The following is an 18,078-nucleotide window of genomic DNA, read 5'->3' on the forward strand; positions in this document are numbered from 1 at the left end:
TGTGTGTGTGTGTGTATGTGTGTGTGTGTGTGTGCTCATGTTCTTATGTGTGCCCTCCCTCCTGTTTGTGGACACAAACCTAGTCAGCCAGCTTCCTGCTCCTATTGACATGCCACGCCCTTTCTGCCATTATTGACTCGATTCCTCAGGAGCCATAAGCCAAAACAAACCCCTTTCTTCCCTAAGTCACTGTTGATCACCATTTGTTTGGTTTTTTTTAAGATCTATTTATTTATCATGTATACAGTGCATGCCAGAAGAGGGCACCAGATCCCATTACTGATGGCCATGAGCCACCATGTGGTTGATAAGAATTGAACTCAGGACGTCTGGAAGAGCAACCAGTGCTCTTACTCTCTGAGTCATCTCTCCTGCCTCACCTAAGGCCTGATGTGCTGACTTTAACCCGCTGTACCGTTCCTTTCTAACGCTCTCCAGCTGCTGGGTTCTATCATGGTCTGTAGGCACTTTCTCCCAACGAGCCTCATTCCTGAGGGCAATTCCATGCCAGCTCTTTTCATGAACCAACAACCTATGCCATTCTCCTTTTCCTTTATTTAACACTATGAAGCCCACCATAATTTTGGAGCCAATAGGCACAGACCCAAATCCCAGTTAGATGCCTGCCAGAATATGATCTTGGGAAATAACTTCAGCTCTTAGACCTTTGGTGCCCTCAGCAGCAGGATGGGAGGGTTTAACTCAGAACTTTTGTGGAAATTGGTAAGGCACTGAACACAGGGTCAGTGTGAAGCTTGTGCTCAGGACCAAATACCTCACCACCAACCCTGGAGCGGCTGAGAACACAGTCCATGCTCTGCTCTGTGGAATATGTGGGTAAAAATGGAAAAAACAAAAAAACAAAAAACAGGTGATACACGAAAGAAACAAGGGTGTCATTCACACAGGACAGAAGAATGAGTTCTCTGTCACAGAGTCTATGCTTTTCTATCTCAAGATACTCTCACCTCCTCCTGCATCTCGTCTGTGGTTGAAGCCTCGAAGTCCATACCCCAGAGAAGCTTCCTTTCCCACCCTCCCTGGCAGATAGGTCAAGGCCAGACAACACCCAGAGGGCCTCAAAAGACAACTGAGACCCAGGAAGAGTATTGCTTCTTTAGACAGAAAATTTTTATTTTTGCTTTGGAGGGTGGTTGAGACAGGGTCTCACTATATAGCCTTGGTTGTCCTAGAACTCACTATGGAGACTGGGCTGGCCTCAAACTCACAGAGATCAGCTTGCTTCTGCCTTCTGAGTGCTGAGTTTAAAGGCGTGAGCCACCATGCCCAGCCTGGATAGAAAATTTTTTAAAATGCTGAGCTTGCACTTCCCTATCTGTTCTTCCTCAGGTCTGGAAAGGAGGGTGTACTGGATGTGGCGTCTGGAATGGCAGACACCGTCCCGCTGCCAAGAGACACAATTACCAGGGAAGGTTCATATAGGTGATCTCAAAGCAACTGGCTCTAGCCTGAGCTACTTTGACAGAGAGGAACAGAAGCACTCTTTGTTTGTGTCACTGGGCCATCTAGACATGTACGAGGATATATCAAACATGACCAGATATACTGACATGTTAACCAAGAGCAGCAAAGCCAGAATTGGGCTGAGGGGAGAAGAAAAAATGCTGGGCCCAAGCAGGCAGAACACCAGCCCAAGGCTGAGCAGACCTCAGGAGGAAGAAGTGGGCCCTGCCAGGAAGGGCTAAGAACCACTCTGCAGAAGGTGGGTGTCTCTGCCACCCTTCTGCTTCCTCAGCAGACCACTGTGGTTCAGAACTGTTCCCTGAACCTCTGCTCCCCCAGCAATTCTTAGCCTGGAGTCTCCCAGAAGGCTTTCAAACTTGACTGGCTGGGCCTGCTGGTCCATACCTTTAGTTCCAGCAACTGGGAGGCAGAGGCAGATGCAGCTCTGAGTGGGAGGTCAGCCAGGGCTACACAGTGAGACCCTGTCTCAAAACAAAAACAACAAACATGCAGTTGGTTGTTTACTCTTAACCCCTTGTCTCTTTTGAGGGGCTCCGCCACCCAGCACCCAAATAAATCATACACGGAGAGACTAATTCTTGCTTATAAACACCTGGTCTTAGCTTGGCTTGTTCCTTGCCAGCTTTTCTCAAATTATCCCATCTACCTTTTGCCTCTGGGCGGTTTCCTTTTCTTCTGTAAATCTTACTTTCACTCTTATTCCATGGCTGACTGGGTGGCTAACTCCTGGCGTCCTCCTACCCTCGTTCTCTCATTCCTTTTTCCTCTCTCTCCTTCCAGATTTCTCTACCTGTTTATTCTTTCTGCCTGCCAGCTCCGCCTGTCTTTTCTCCTGACCTGCTTATTGGCCATTCAGCTCTTTATTCGACCATCAGGTGTTTTAGGCAGGCAAATTAACACAGCCTCACAGAGTTAAACAAATGCAGCATAAACAACATGTTCCACAGCATACCTTAAAGTAATATTCTACAACCCGAACACCTAAACTTTACAAGACTGGGGCTGTAACTCAATGGTAGGGTACTTGCCTAGCAAGCATGGGGCTCTGGGTTTGTCTCCTAGCACCATAAAAATACCTCTTTACTGAATCTAATACTGAGGACAGGGAGAAGTGTCCTTTAATGTCCCTCTGATGGTTCCCAGCTCAGCCTAGGGCCTCATACTCTCTGCTAAGCAGAAATCATCTGGGCAGGCGTGATGTGGGGGGCCAAGGTGGGTCGCTGCCTCAGTGACCCTCCAGGTGGCACGGCTGACTCCACCACCTGCCCCCATTTGTAAAGCAGAGGTCTTACCAAAGTTCGGTTTGGAAACCATTTGCTTAACATGTTTTGGCACCTGGGCACTTAAGAGGAACAGATTCTTAGCCACAAGGCAGAACACTCGCCTTCCTTCCTGCCCAAACCACAGAACAAGTGACCTGAGACAAGCACGTGACTTCTTCAAACCCAGCCTCAGGTTCCTCAGGACGACTTACCAAATAGTTTAGTCAGATCTTCATCAAGATGCTTTGAACTTGAGGAAAAGCTATTCTCCACACCTGTGGAAGAAACGAGATTTGCTGTGGTGATTAAATCTTTGCCCAGTAGGGCAGGCATGATGGTGCACACCTGTGCTCCTAGTACTTAGGGGGTGAATCGGGGAGGACCAGGAGTCTTGGCCAAACTTGCCTTCGGGCCAAAGTCATGGCCAGCTTGAATGACACGATCCTGTCTCAAAAATAAGTAACTTCTATCCATGTCTCACCCCACCATGAAGGATACAGTCCAAGACTCCAATGGCTACCTGAAGCTGTGAACAGAACCAAAGCCCTTGTATGCTTTTTCTCATATGTACATATGTCTTTTCCATTTTAACTGTTACTTATCATGCAAGGTGGCCATAACTCTTACCGTCTGTGGTATAATACCAAACAGGCACTGATTTTGTTTGTGGCATGGATAGAAGATTGACTCTAGGGCTGAGGCTAAAGTTCAGTGGCAGAGCAAAGGGCCCGAGTTCAGTTCATCCCAACTGTACATCATACCAACCTCAACACTCAATCCCTTTCTTCCTATAGTCAAGGACATTTGGCTTACCACTTAAAAGAAGTGCCTCATGTCTTTTCTCTGCCATAGTTAAACTGACTGCAGCACTACACAGGCTTTGGAGCCAGTATTAAAAGAACAAGCAGACCCCTCTCCCAAAGACGTCATGTCACTATTAGGAGAATTGTCAGATCATTGACAGCTAGTGTGTGCACTTTAGGAAAGACAGCCTGCAGCTGGAAGAAATCCTTTGCCTATCATGCATATGGCACAGAATTAATATAGAGAATATAAAAAGAACCCCTCAAAATAAACAAGAGAAGGAACAACCCAATCCAAAATTTGGCTGTATTGGCTGGGCGTGGTGGCACATACCTATAGGACCAGCACTCAGGAAGCAGAGGCAGGTGGATCTCTGAGTTTGAGGCCAACCTGATTGACATAGCAAGTTCTAGGACAGCCAGGGCCACGTAGGAAGACCTTGTCTCAAAAAGTCAAGAAGGAGAAAAGAGGAGGAGAACAACAACCCAATAAATATTTTTTTAAAGTGTTCAACATCCTTATCCATCAAGGAAAGACAAACCATAACTACTTGGAGATTCTATGTCATTGTCATCCCAGGTGGAAAGCAAATGACAGCAAATGCTAGTAAGGACGTAGAGAAAGGGAATGTGTCAGTAGGAGTGTAAATTAGTGCAGCTACTATGGAAGTCAGTGTGGAGGTTTTGCAAAAAGAAAAAAAAAACTAAAAATGAGATTTCCAATGACACAGCTACAGCATTCCTTACTTGCTCATCTGCATTGATGGCTGCTCTAGTCACACTAGCAAGAAAATGGATCTGCCTAGATGTCCATCAATAGATGAATATGGAGCAATTAACACCGTGGAATTTTATTCAGCCACAAGGGCAAATGAAGTGACAGTATCTGCAGGAAAATGAATGGAACTGAAAAATATGTTAAGTTACCCAGGTCCAGAAAGCCAAAACACCACATGTTCTCTCTCACATGAGGACTCTATTTCCTAATCTTCATGTGTGCACATTTATGTGGGAGTCTGTGTATACGGAGCATAGGAAACTAGAAACCGGCTCACAAGATGGAGGAACGAGTCTGTAAGAGTAAGAAGGAGTGGGCTGGAGAGATGGCTCAGCGGTTGAGTGCATACTGCTTTTCATGACGGTTTGAGTTCTGCTCACACACCCACAACTGCCTGCCAATAACTCCAACTCCAGTGGAGCTGATGGCCACTTCCGGCCTCCTCAGGCTCCTGCATCCATGAGCACATACCAATATCCACCCCCAACACACACATGCACACATACACATTTTTTAATAAAGTAAATATTTTTTTAAAGAGTGAGAAGGAAGATCTGGACATGGTGGTGCAAGCCTTTAGTCCCAGCACTTGGGAGGCAGAGGCAGGGGGATCACTGTGAGTTCAAGCCATGCTGGTCTACAGAGCGAGTTCCAGGATAGCCACAGCTATATAGTTAGACTGTGTCTCAGAAACAAATAAGGAAGGAGGATAGAGTTCACAGAGTAAAAAAGAAAAAGTAGAGTCAGGTGGTGGTGGCACATGCCTTTGATCTCAGCACTTGGGAGGCAGAGGCAGGCGGATCTCTGTGAGTTCGAGGCCAGCCTGGTCTCCAGAGTGAGTGCCAGGATAGGCTCCAAAGCTACACAGAGAAACCCTGTCTCGAAGAAACCTTAATAAATAATTTAATTTTTTTTAAAAAGGGGAAGGCTGGGGGGTGGGAGCAATAAGGTGACAAGGGGAGAATGGGTAAGAGGGAGGGAGGGAGGGTCCGCCAAAGCTAACAGTGTGTGAAAGCCCTAAGGAAACATGACATGTGCTATTCTTAAAATTTGTGTATGTATGGATGTATATGCCCTGATGTGCATGGAGAGGTCAGAGGTCAGAGGACAATCTGCAGGAGTCACTTCTCTCCTCCTACCACGTGGGTCCTGGGGCTCAAACTGACATCATCAAGCTTGCTGGCAAACACCCTTACCCACTGAGCCATCCTGCTGGCCTTTGGTAAGCTAATTTTGAAAATAAAAATTTGGAAACAGTTTGAAGGTACCCTGTATGGACATACAAAGTTATTCCAGAAGCCATGGCCTATTAAATCAAAGTCTCAGTGCCAGGAGTGGGCTGCCTCTCTACTATTTGTTTAGAAAGTCTTCTGAGGTCCCCACAGAATTGTGGAGAATTGCCATGACTGTTGGTCTATCCCATTACTAAAGATATCACATGAATCTGGTAGCAAGACAGAGAAATGAAGCCAGGCTGGACTGGAAGTTTCCCCCCAGCCATAGTGTTGGAAGGCACTTTTCAGGCTGTTGGGGAGAAATTGTCATTGTCATTTTCTCTTTATTTATTTTATGTGTATGAATGTTTTTCCCTACATGTATGTAAGTATAACATGTACATGTGTCAGATCCCCTGGAACTGCAGTTACGGATTATTAATGAGCTGCCATGTGGGTGCTGGCAATCAAACCTGGGTTCTCTGCAAGAACAACAAGTCCTCTTCATCAGTGATGCATCTCTACAGCCCCTGTTATCAAGTCTCACTCAGGTGGGTCCTGCACACCACTCCACCAAGTAGCCATTCAAACTATACTCAATGGCGCAACAGTGGCAAGTCTGTTATGGGGGCAACCAACCAGCTTCTAATTAGATTTGAGGCCCGCTCTAGGGGAGAGAATTCATGTCTGGTAACTTAAGCCTGCTCAAAAGCCCATGGCTGGGGAGGTTGTGGGCTCTAGTTTGGAAGCTACTGCTATTGCCCTGCTCTGCAGTCAGGATGGGCCTGTCAAGTAACTCTGTTTACGTCTACACAACAGCACTGTCTCAATCAGAGGAGCTTCTGTTTGCAGCGAGCAGGGTGGACGACAGAGGCTCATACTTGGTCAAAGCGATGAGAATAGTGAATTTTGAATTCTCATCCATACATGGGGCATCTACATCATCCCTTCCAAGCCTCAGGGAACTCTGCAGAAGGGAAGATGAGAGTTTAAGTGCTGGAGGAAGGTGGAGAGTGTGTGGAGGAATGACTTCTGGGTATGATGTGGCCATCACACTCTTGTACACATCGCAGCCGTGATTATCCGCACAAAATCTCCACATTAGGCCAGCCGGCATCCTGTCATGGAGGGGGTGAGTCCACAAGGTCTCACCCTTCCCTGAAGATTTATAAGCAGTTGATGAGAGTGGGGCGGGGGTGGGCAGTTTCTTCAGTGGATCCAACACTAGTAAGACACTTCTGTAGACAACTCCTCACCCATCCTCCTGGAAGCAACCTAATGAAACTCACTGGCTATTTTTTTTTAAAGAGATGAAATTACAAGAGGGACTAATTGGCATGAGGAAGACAACTGGAGAGAGTGGTAAGGGAACAAGAGAATGTAACGGGTGGATATGAACAAATACATACAAGTACAAAAATGTCATAATGAACCTGTTTGCATAGTTAATACATACTAATTTTTTGTTTGATTTTTCAAGACAGGGTTTCTCTGTGTGGCTTTGGAGCTTGTTCTGGAACTCTGTAGACCTCACTCTGTAGACCAGGCTGGCCTCGAACTCATAGAGATCTGCCCGCCTCTGTCTCCCAAGTGATGGGATTAAAGGTGTGCGCCACCACACACAGCTTAGCATATACTAATTTTTAAAATATGTATGTGTGGACAAGATTGGGATGATTTGTGCATAGCTGTTCTTTCTGTTGATCTTCCTACTTCTGAGATGTTTGAAAATATTTTATAATGAAGAGTTGACATTTCTAAGTCTGAATCATCTTATGAAGCTCTAGAATTTGAGGATACAACACAGGTAGATAAACCCAGTGGGTCAGAAAAACAAAGCAAAAAAGGAAAACTTCCCTTAAGATATCCCCTTCTCCCAAGGAGTCCAGCCTCATGTGAACTGAGGGAAGTAGAGAAAGTAGGAGGGCTCACCGTCCCAACCTCGGCAGGAGGGGCCCACCAGCCGGTCTGGCTGGGGCTCCCTGTAAATCTTCCATCCCTCCAGTTGCCATGACAATATACTTGTGATGGTACCTTCAGTCACAGAGATAGAGTGGGGCTCTATGCTCCACGGGCTTCCCAGGAAGAGAACAAAGGAGAAGAACACAGTGTCGCTCATCTTTGCCACGGCCAGCACACCATCAGTGGGGAGCCATTCTCCTGCATTTCTTGAAGGCGAAACATCCTTGAGTTCTAGGGTGTTGTGGAATCTGTGCTCTGTGAGGTCATACTGGGAAAAGAGTGTGTCTGTAGTCAGGGACCGAGAGGGATGTTAGAGACATTCCAACCGTCTCACTGTTCATTTTCTTGGCTCTTTGAGGCCTCCTTCAATCCTGCATGCCCTGCAACTTGAGATGGGAATGAATCAATAGGACTCTTAGGATTCACAGGACAAAATGCAACTGTGTCCTCTTAAACCAAATGGAAGCAGCTAGAGCCACCAGGAATACTGTATTGATAACGTATCACATTGACAGGCAGGATGTACCTTGGTGGTAAAAGGCTTGCTTGGCATATAGGAAGCCCTGAGTTGGACCCTCAGCACCAAGAAAACAAAAGGATATCACATTAATGAAGTGTAGTCACTATAGACTGAACCTGGAAGGCCCACATGTTAAAGATCTGGTCATCAGCCCATGGCTTATGACTGGAGATGATCTACTATTTAGGAGACAGGTTTTAGCTGGAAGATCACTTGAGGGGATCTCTTATAGGAATGGAGTGCTCATACATTTGAATGCTTAGTCATCGGGGCGTGGCACTACTTGAGAAGGATTGGGAGGCGTGGCCTTGTTGGAGTGGGTGTGGCCTTGTTGAAGTGTGGCACTGTGGCTTTGAGGTTTCAAAAGCTCAGGCCAGGTCCAGTGTTTCTCTCTCCCTGCTGCCATGGATCTGGATGTAGAACCCTCAGCTACTTCTCCAGCACCATGCCTGCCTGTGTGCCGCCATGCTTCACACCATCATGACAATGGACTGAACCTCTGAAACTGTAAGCTAGCCCCAATTAAATGTTTGCATTTCTAAGAACTGCCATTGTCATGGTGTCTCTTCACAGCAATAGAAAGGTGACTAAGACAAAGGGATATTGGGACCCTGCCCCACTCTGCTTCTTGGCCATCATAAGAGGAGCAGATTACTCTGTCAAGTAATCCTACTCTCCACCATGGTGTTCTGTCTCACCACAGGCCTAAAAGCGATGGGTCCATAGACTGGAGACTGCAAAGCCAGGAGTCAAAGTGATAACTGGCTACCCAGTACAACAAAAGTGCAGCACCAGAAAGAATATAAACGAGCCAGGTGTTGTAAGGAGACACTGTAACCACGCCCCCTAAGGGCTGGCTACAGGTGTGCCTAACCACGCCTGTCAGGGCATGGTCAAGGTGAGGTCAGGATGACTTGTGATGGGTTTTTAAGGGGCTGCAAGGCACGATGTGGCCCCTTCTCTCTGGCCTGCCTGCCTTGAGGCCGCTGGCACGCTCTGGCTTGCATTTGGCTGGTGTTTATATAAGGTGTTGTCTCGAGCCCTTACCAGGTTTTGACCTGGGAGGAATGACAAACTCAGCAAGTTGGTTTTGAGTATAAGTTTTGCACTTATGTCAAAGCAACACACAAGCATAAGCAAACAATCCTAAGAACCACAGACAATAGGCTCACAGCAGGGGGTACCTCTCCTCCAGCGGCCAGCAGGTTGGGGCTCGGGACTTCTGCTCTTCTGGATTCAGGCCAGCGAGTCTCCTGAGGGCCCGGTGTCCATGGAATCGGGCTCAGAATGGGGCAGCACTCAGCTTGATGGACTGGTTGTCAGGTTAGTGGAGGACAGCTCCAGGACATAGAGTCATGGTACACTCTAAAATTCCCAGGTCTGAGCTGGTCCTTAAATAGTTCGCTAAATGGTGCTAATCATACTTTGCCACACTCCACACATTTTCACTCTTACCTACAACGGCTGGGCTGCATAGTGGGCCTACGCTCCCTTTCCTTTAATCTTTCTTCAGCCAGGCCTTTGCCTGCCTGGTTACAAGGCTCCTTACAGGTGTGGTGGTGCACACTTTTAATCCCAGCTCTTGGGAGGCAGAAACAGGCAGACCTCTGTGATTTCAAGGCCAGCCTGGTCTAGAGTGAATTCCAGGACAACCTGGACTACATAGAGAAACCCTGTCTCAAAAAAACAAGAAAGGTGAGCATAAATGTTTTGATGCAGTCGTGTCATTTCTCATAGGACACTATGTCCTCTGTTAAGTTTTAGAAGCATTGGACTGTTTCAAGAGACTATTTGAATATATTTAACTATACATTTTCTAGTATTTTTCCTTTAGTGCTAGTCTCACAAATTATGTAGCCAGCCCTGTATGTGCAGTGGTTATGGCCAGGGGATAAGCAGCGTGAAGTGGCTAGGATGAAGCTCGGGGGGGGGGGGGGGAGCTGGAGACAAGGCTTAGCAGTCAACAGCATTTGTTGTGCAAACTTATGCATCCTTATGGATTGGAGTTCAGATCCTAGCACCCACATAAAAGCTAAACATGGTCCTGAGCACACCTGTAACCATAGCACTAAGATGGGAAGAGACAGGATTGCTGGGTCTTGTGACCAAAACCTAAGTGAAAACTGAGAGCTTCAGGTTCAGTGAGAGACCCTGCCTCAGCGGAACAAGGAAAGTCATAGACACATGTGCACAATCACATGCAGACGTGATTTATAGGAGACACAGAACTCTTGCTAAACCCTCTGCATTAGCTTGCTACAGCCACTATAGCAATGTACCACAAAATGAGCGATGTAATCAATTTATTCCCTCACTGCTTGGTCTGAAGTCTGAGATCAAGATACTGAAAACACTGAGTCTTTCTTCAGGACAAGAGGAAAAGATGTCTTCTAGGACTTGGCCTAAAGGCAGCCATCTGCTCCCTATGCCTACATCACTTTCCCTCCAATGGATCCAATGGCCTCTTACAAGGACATCTTCTGCCACACTGGATTAGAGTCCACCCTCGTAGCCTCATTTTGACTTCCTTACCTCTGTAAAGATTCTAAATCCAAATACACTCATATCTAAGGCCCCAAGGTTAGGATTTCAGCATCTAAATTCGGACACAAATCAACCCATCACATCAGGGATAGCTTATTTCTCTAAAATACCCTCAAGAAAACAAACACTAGAACACACACACACAAACACACACACACACACACACAACACAACACAACACAACACTCACACCCTTAGCAAAGACAGAAGACAGAAAATATCCAACTTCAAATGAGTAAAAGGAAAAATAACTGCTAACTTGGGCGGTATCTCTTTTACTTCTGATGCTGGCCTCTACAAAGTAAAACACAGCAGCCCAAGATGGTCTAAATCTCTACTCCATAGATTTGTGTTTTACTTTATACTTAACACTTCATAAGATGTAAAATATCATTGTAAAAACAGCACATTTTATGTGTATTCTATAGGTAAAGTATTATTTGTATGAAATCTCAACTCAAAAAAGTAGTTTATGGTACTTGGGAGGTAGAGGCAGGCAGATCTTTGTGAGTTTGAGGACAGCCTGGTCTATATAGCAAGTTCCAGGACTACTTAGACCCTGTCTCAAAAAAAAAAAAAAAAAAAAAAAAAAAAAAAAAAAAAAAGCAGTTTAAGAGACAGCAAGATGGCTCCTCGGGTGAGAACATTTGCCACCAAGCCTGATGACCTGAGTTTAATCCACGGAACCTACACAGTGAATAAGAGGACCAACCCCATCAAGTTGTCCTCTGACCTCCACATGCATAACAGAGCATGCATACACACACATACAAGGACACACACACACACACACACACACACACAAAAGCACATACAGAATAATTTTAATACAAGCAATGTTTACAATAATGATCTTTGTCTATATGAGGCATCATTACAGAATAATAGTTTGTGGTTTAAATTAGAAATTAGTGTTTAACAAGACCTACTCTAGAAAAGCTACAGGCAATTAATGGTTACTGGGAGAAAGAGAATCAACCTATCATCATACCTCCAGACTTCATATGAAGTAAATTTTTAAATGTATTTGTATTTTATGTACATTGGTGTTTTGCCAGCATGTATATCTGTGAGAGGGTGTTGGATCCCCTGGAACAGGAGTTAAAGACAGTTGTGAGATGCCATGTGGGTTCTCTGGAAGAGCAGCCAGTCCCCAGCTCCTGGAGTAAATTTTTATAAAATACAGACTACCTTGATTTTTTTGTTTTTTTCAAGGCAGGGTTTTGTTTACCACTCTAATTGCTCTAATTGGTGGTATGAATCTGCCTAGAAATAAAATTCTTTACATTAGAAATACTGAAAATGGCTGGGCAGTGGTGGCGCACGCCTTTAATCCCAGCACTTGGGAGGCAGAGACAGGAGGATCTCTGAGTTTGAGGCCAGCCTGGTCTCCAGAACAAGTGTCAGGACAAGCTCCAAAGCTACACCGAGAAACCCTGTCTCAAAAAACAAACAAACAGGGCTGGAGAGATGGCTCAGCGGTTAAGAGCACTGACCTCTGGAAGACCAGAGGTCCTGAGTTCAATTCCTGGCAACCACGTGGTGGCTCACAACCACCTTGAATGAGATCTGGTACCTTCTCCTGTCATGTAAGCAGAAGATTGTATATGTAATAAATAAAAATCTTTTAAAAAACAAACAAACAAACAAACAAAAGATGCTGAAAATGGGTCCAGGTAAACAGAACAAACACTTCTGAGTGGGAAAGACCTGGGAATGAATTTGGATGGGACTGCAGCCCAGGTAGAGGCTGAGCATGGCTGAGAGTCATTTACCTTAAGATTTCATACAATCCTGTGCTTTGTTTTATTTACATGTATTTTTTTAATTTGGGGTGTGTGTGCACTGTAACTTCATGTTACAGTGCATATGTGGAGGTCAGAGGCCAACTTGCAGGAGTCATTTCTCACCCCCACCATGTAGAAGAGCCCAGGGATAGAACTCTGGCCGTTAGGCTTGGCAGCAAGCATCATTACACATTGAGCCTTCTTGCTGACCCAGCTCTGTGGCCTGTTAGAAACCAAAACAAGCTGGGCATTGGTAGCACACGCCTTTAATCCCAGCACTCGGGAGGCAGAGGCAGGCGGATCTCTGTGAGTTCGAGGCCAGCCTGGTCTACAGAGCGAGTGCCAGGACAGCCTCCAAAGCTACACCGAGAAACCCTGTCTCGAAAAACCAAAAAAAAAAAAAAAGGAAAGAAAGAGAAAGTGGGCTGGCTGAAAAGTCTAGACACATAGCTCCCTGACCCCCCAATGCAGTTTGACCACTTCTCATTTCTGCAACTTTCTCCAGTTTTCCCTATCTGAAGCAAATCTATCCTTCCTGTTTTGATCACACTGTGAACCCCAAGATAGTGTTGTTTACTGGAGGAACCTGCTTCTAGCTGTGGTGTGGCTCAACTCTAGCACACAACTTTAATGCAAGAGCTTTCTGCTTGAATCTTGTAAATGGGATTCAGTAAGATCAACCATAGGTTGAGAGGCAGAGCAAGCAACCAATAGACAGGAAAAAGCCACAGAGAGTGGGAGGTGGTCAGGAGGACGAAGAGAGATGCACAGGAAGTAGAAAGGGGGCATCTGGTTGAAGGAGTTTTTGGTTGAGACCGTGTAGGAGAAACTGCTCTTTCTGGGAAGACACTGAAGGAGGAGGCAGCGGGGTGCTTTCTCTGCCTGTCGGATCAAGCAGGTTTTCGCCCCAGCATTCGGCTCCCTCGTCTTTAATGATAAACTAGAACCATAGAGCCTTAGTTAAAAACAACGCCTTCCCCCTTGCTCTGGCCGACATCCAAGATTTCATCCTACATGCCTCTCTATCTATCTCACTCCATTCCTACCCCAAGCCAAGCTCTATGTTTTCACACACATCCTAAAATCTGACATCTTTCCCAGCATCCCCAGTGCAAACCAGGCCTGCATAGCTTCATCTTTCTGCTAGTGACATGTGGAACCACCAAAGCCCACTAATGCTTGGCCATTATGGAGTCCCAACAAGTCCCATTCCCAAAACCTTCCCCACTTTACTGGCTTCTCTCTTAACTCCTTGTGTCACCTCAAGACGAGAATGGGGGCTGTTTTGCTGCTGGATATGAGTGTTTGTGTAACTTTCCAGTTACCTTTGTGTTCTCCTCAAACTGCTACCTGATTTCTCTCTTTTCCAGGCAGATTTGCTTGGGAGCTAAGCACCAGAAGGAAGCATCTACTTTTTCTTCTGGATGTGTATGTTTGACCTGGATGGGTGATGTGATTGTGAATTTATAATGCGGATGAATGGAAATGCCTAAATTGCCTTGGATATGATTAGAGATATTTACATTGCCTCGGATATTGTTTAAAAAATATCAAAATCACTTTAATATGGTCAAAAAGAGCATCCAGTCAGTCAGTCAATGTCTTAACAGGAGAAATTATGATTTGAGCCCTAGGAGACAGTCAATTAAACAATTAAAAAGTTAGCAAAAGCCTATAGCATTAGCTTAGAGACATGAGAAATCTATGGATGATTCTGTAAAATTTGGCAGATGAGAGGATACAGATCTTCCTAGATTTTTATGATTAAAAAAAAGGACATCTAGAAAATAAGGGTTGATACATGATTTTGAAAAGGGTTTGTGAGAAGCCTCAAAAAAGAGCCAACCTGTTAGATTCACTGGTTGGCAGGTCAGCTAACATGCAAATGAGGTCTTAACAGCTTGTCAGCCTGGAAGGTTAGATTAGAAAAGGCTACTCAAAAACTCTAAATAAATCTAGAGAATTGTTAAAGACATATGTTATATTCTAAAGAAATTAAGGCTTAATAGCAATTGGAAAAGATACTTTAAAAATCTTTAAATGAGTTTTTTAGAAATTGTTATAAAATATTCATTGGTTAAGTACTTTTTTGGGGGGAGACCTCTAATGATGATTTAAATCCTTTAAGTAAAATTCTATAAGGAGATAATGATCCAGATAAACCCAAACAGCTAACTAGAAAGGTAGACAAGTTCTATAATTAGCTATGGTTGCGCCTACCCGTCTTACCAGCCTAAATATTTTAAACCCTTATTTTAAAACATTAGCGTACATGGTACAGAAATGCCATATAGATTTTAGGAGAAAACTAAGTATGATACATGTCTCCTACTCTAAGCAACAGTTTAATTGATGGTTTCAGAACAATGATTATGGGCGATTGCCTTTGCTCAATTTTCAGGAAGAATTGATAATCAATTTCTAGTTCATGGACTGTTACAATTTGCACTAATGCATCCCTTTGTATTTCCAAAATTGTAAAAAGCAGTCCTATAAAAATATGCTATGTTAATTTTTACCAATGGTTCTATTGGGAGAGCCACTTACATAGGTTATTAATAGAAAGAAATAGATAGAGCAGACAGCTCTGGCTTCAGCTCAAATAATCAAACTGCAAGCTGTTACAATGGTCTTTTAAATCCTGGTAAATAATTCATTTAATTTGTATACCGACAGTCACTATGTATTTAAGGCTTATAAGGTAACAGAAACAGTTCCATGCACAGGATCTGGTAATAGCCAAGTCAAAATGTTATTTGAGCAAATTCAAAATGTTATTCACCTAAGAGAATTACCATGATTATGGGTCACACGGGCAACCTATTAAATAGGCCTTTCACTGATTACTGGCCAAATGGAATGAATTATCTGATTAACAAAATCAGTTGATTTGCCTTAAATAGAAAAAGCTTGACAGGCTTGTAACTTTCTTCATAATAGCAAAAGTCTAAGTAAGAAATTTGGCTTAACCAGAGAGACTGCTGGTCAAATCATCAAACAATGTGGAATATGTCCACAATATAGCTATAGCTAATTTAAGGATGAATCCTCAAGGCCTGCTCCCCAACCATTTATGGCGAATGGATGTGACTACATTACAGAGTTTGGCAAGTTAAAAATGTGCCACTCCACAAATGGGAGAAGCCACCAGGCATGTTATAAGTCACTGTTTAAAATGTTTTGCTTACATGGGAGTGCCAAAAGTTATAAAAACAGATAATGGGTCTGGATATACTAGCAAAGCTTTCCAGCAATTTTGTGCTTAATTCCTGAGACCCATGCTACAGGAACAGCCCGTGTGGCCTAGTCCCGCCCAGTGGACCTGTCCCGGCGGGCGGCGGGGACGGCTGGGCCTTTGGGGACGCAGCATGCTGCTGACTTGGGGGAGTGAAACGCCTGCCTCCATGCTTCTGTAGACATGAGGCGAGCCCACGGCTCGGGCAGCAGCAGCTCCTGAGCCCGAAGGGACGCACGGGCCAGGCAAGATGGCACACGCCTGTAGTCCCAGCTACTCAGGAGGCTGAGACAGGAGGATCGCTTGAGTCCAGGAGTTCTGGGGTGTAGTGCGCTATGCGGATTGGATGTCCGCACTAAATTCGGCATCAATATGGTGATCTCCAGAGAGCGGACGGCCACCAGGTTGCCTAAGGAGGAGTTCTATACCATGCATTGTCTGTGCTAAATTTCCTCATGTATGATGCTACAGAAAAATCAGCCTCGGATCGCCTCTGGCATCCATGAACGGCTCAAAATTATGCTCAAGCCTTATGGAAAGATCCCCTAAATTACAAATGGCACGGACCAGATCCGGTCCTCATTTGGGGAAAAGGACATACATGGATTTTTGATACTCAGGCCAAAAATGCTAGATGGTTGCCTAAATGCCTTTTAAAACTATATAATCCACCCAGGGGAAGCCCCTGGGAAGCCTTCTAATTCTGCTTAATTTTAGGTAAAAGATGCTGTCTTTCTGGCTACTTGGGCGTTTATCACCTTGATTGCAGTCGCTGCTGGAAGCCCTTATCAGATCTACAACTACACCTGGATGATCCTCAACTGAGCCAGTGATGCTGCCAAGGCTTCACAACTATTGCGACCACCCCCTCCTATTCCCCCCTGATAGTTGACTTATGTGCTTTAGCCTTAGGGGCCTCTCCAGACTAGGGAACCCCTGACCATTTTTCCCCCCAGGAGCTCCCTCTTCCGCTGACCTTATTCTATCCTTAATTAACCCTACTGTTCAGGCCCCTCATCAAGCCAGCCACTCCCTTATAGAGGACCGTTGGGTCTGCTATTCTTCCAACCCTTCCCTTTATCAAGGAATTGCAGGCATTTAATTCCTACCTTGCCTGTTCTACTGGATTGACTACTTAAATTGTCACCTCTACCTTTTCAAAAACTAACCAGATCCATTAAGTCTCAGATTGACGCCATCCTCAAAAAACTGGTTTTGATCCACTACCATTGCCTAGCAGCATTAGATTCTGAGCTGCCTGACGACTATAAAAAAAACCCCACAGTCCTAAAGGACTGGAATTCTCGGGCCTTAAAATCCATGGTAAATGCTTCTGCTTTAGCCTTACAGTCCCTTAATAATTCTCGCTATCAGGAATGCTGGATTTGCTTTTCCCCTCAGCCGCCCTTCTATGAGAACTCCAATAGAACCATTGGTAAAAATTAACATAGCATATTTTTATAGGACTGCTTTTTACAATTTTGGAAATACAAAGGGATGCATTAGTGCAAATTGTAACAGTCCATGAACTAGAAATTGATTATCAATTCTTCCTGAAAATTGAGCAAAGGCAATCGCCCATAATCATTGTTCTGAAACCATCAATTAAACTGTTGCTTAGAGTAGGAGACATGTATCATACTTAGTTTTCTCCTAAAATACTTCCTAAAATCTATATGGCATTTCTGTACCATGTACGCTAATGTTTTAAAATAAGGGTTTAAAATATTTAGGCTGGTAAGACGGGTAGGCGCAACCATAGCTAATTATAGAACTTGTCTACCTTTCTAGTTAGCTGTTTGGGTTTATCTGGATCATTATCTCCTTATAGAATTTTACTTAAAGGATTTAAATCATCATTAGAGGTCTCCCCCCAAAAAAGTACTTAACCAATGAATATTTTATAACAATTTCTAAAAAACTCATTTAAAGATTTTTAAAGTATCTTTTCCAATTGCTATTAACTCCAACGTCTCTCTCCCTATTTTTTTAACATTTGCTTGTATGTGTCTGTGGTTGTACCATATACCATGGTACATTTGTACAATCAGAGAACAACTTGTGGAAGCTGGTTCTCTCCTTCCACCATTTGGGTCTCTGAGATCAAAGCCCAGGTGCTAAGTACTCATCTCATCACCGGGGAGCATGTTAATTTCAACAACAATACTGGAATGATTTGATGGCTGGTGCAAAAATATGAGCCCCAATGCTTACCTGATACATGCACAAAAACTAACTCAAAATTAAACATAGGCCTAAATGTAAGTTACATCTATAATACTTCTAGAATAAAATACAAGCGAAATTATCATTCACCTAAGGCTTAAGTTTTATTAAATTCAAAGCTATTTGTTACTAAGTAAGGCAAAACATGCCTGTAATTCCAGTACTGGTGAGGCTGGAGGATTCCCAAGTGTGAGGCCAGCCTATCTCTAAAAAAACCAAAAAATGAATAAATTCAACTAATTTGACCCTCACGTTGAAATAT

At 44.3% G+C, this 18,078-nt stretch overlaps 1 protein-coding gene across 1 annotated transcript in view; it reads right to left on the reverse strand.

The window, feature by feature from the left end:
- CUNH2orf92 (chromosome unknown C2orf92 homolog) overlaps positions 1–3,080 on the reverse strand; it is a 22,236-nt gene extending 19,156 nt beyond the window's left edge. The window contains exon 1 of the mRNA XM_035452475.1: positions 2,960–3,080. Within this exon, the coding sequence (XP_035308366.1) occupies positions 2,960–3,080 (121 nt within the window). The remainder of the gene's footprint in view (positions 1–2,959) is intronic.
- Between the last annotated feature and the right edge of the window lie 14,998 nt (positions 3,081–18,078).

This window comes from Cricetulus griseus (assembly GCF_003668045.3).
Source record: "Cricetulus griseus strain 17A/GY chromosome 1 unlocalized genomic scaffold, alternate assembly CriGri-PICRH-1.0 chr1_1, whole genome shotgun sequence".
Classification (NCBI taxonomy): Eukaryota; Metazoa; Chordata; class Mammalia; order Rodentia; family Cricetidae; genus Cricetulus; species Cricetulus griseus.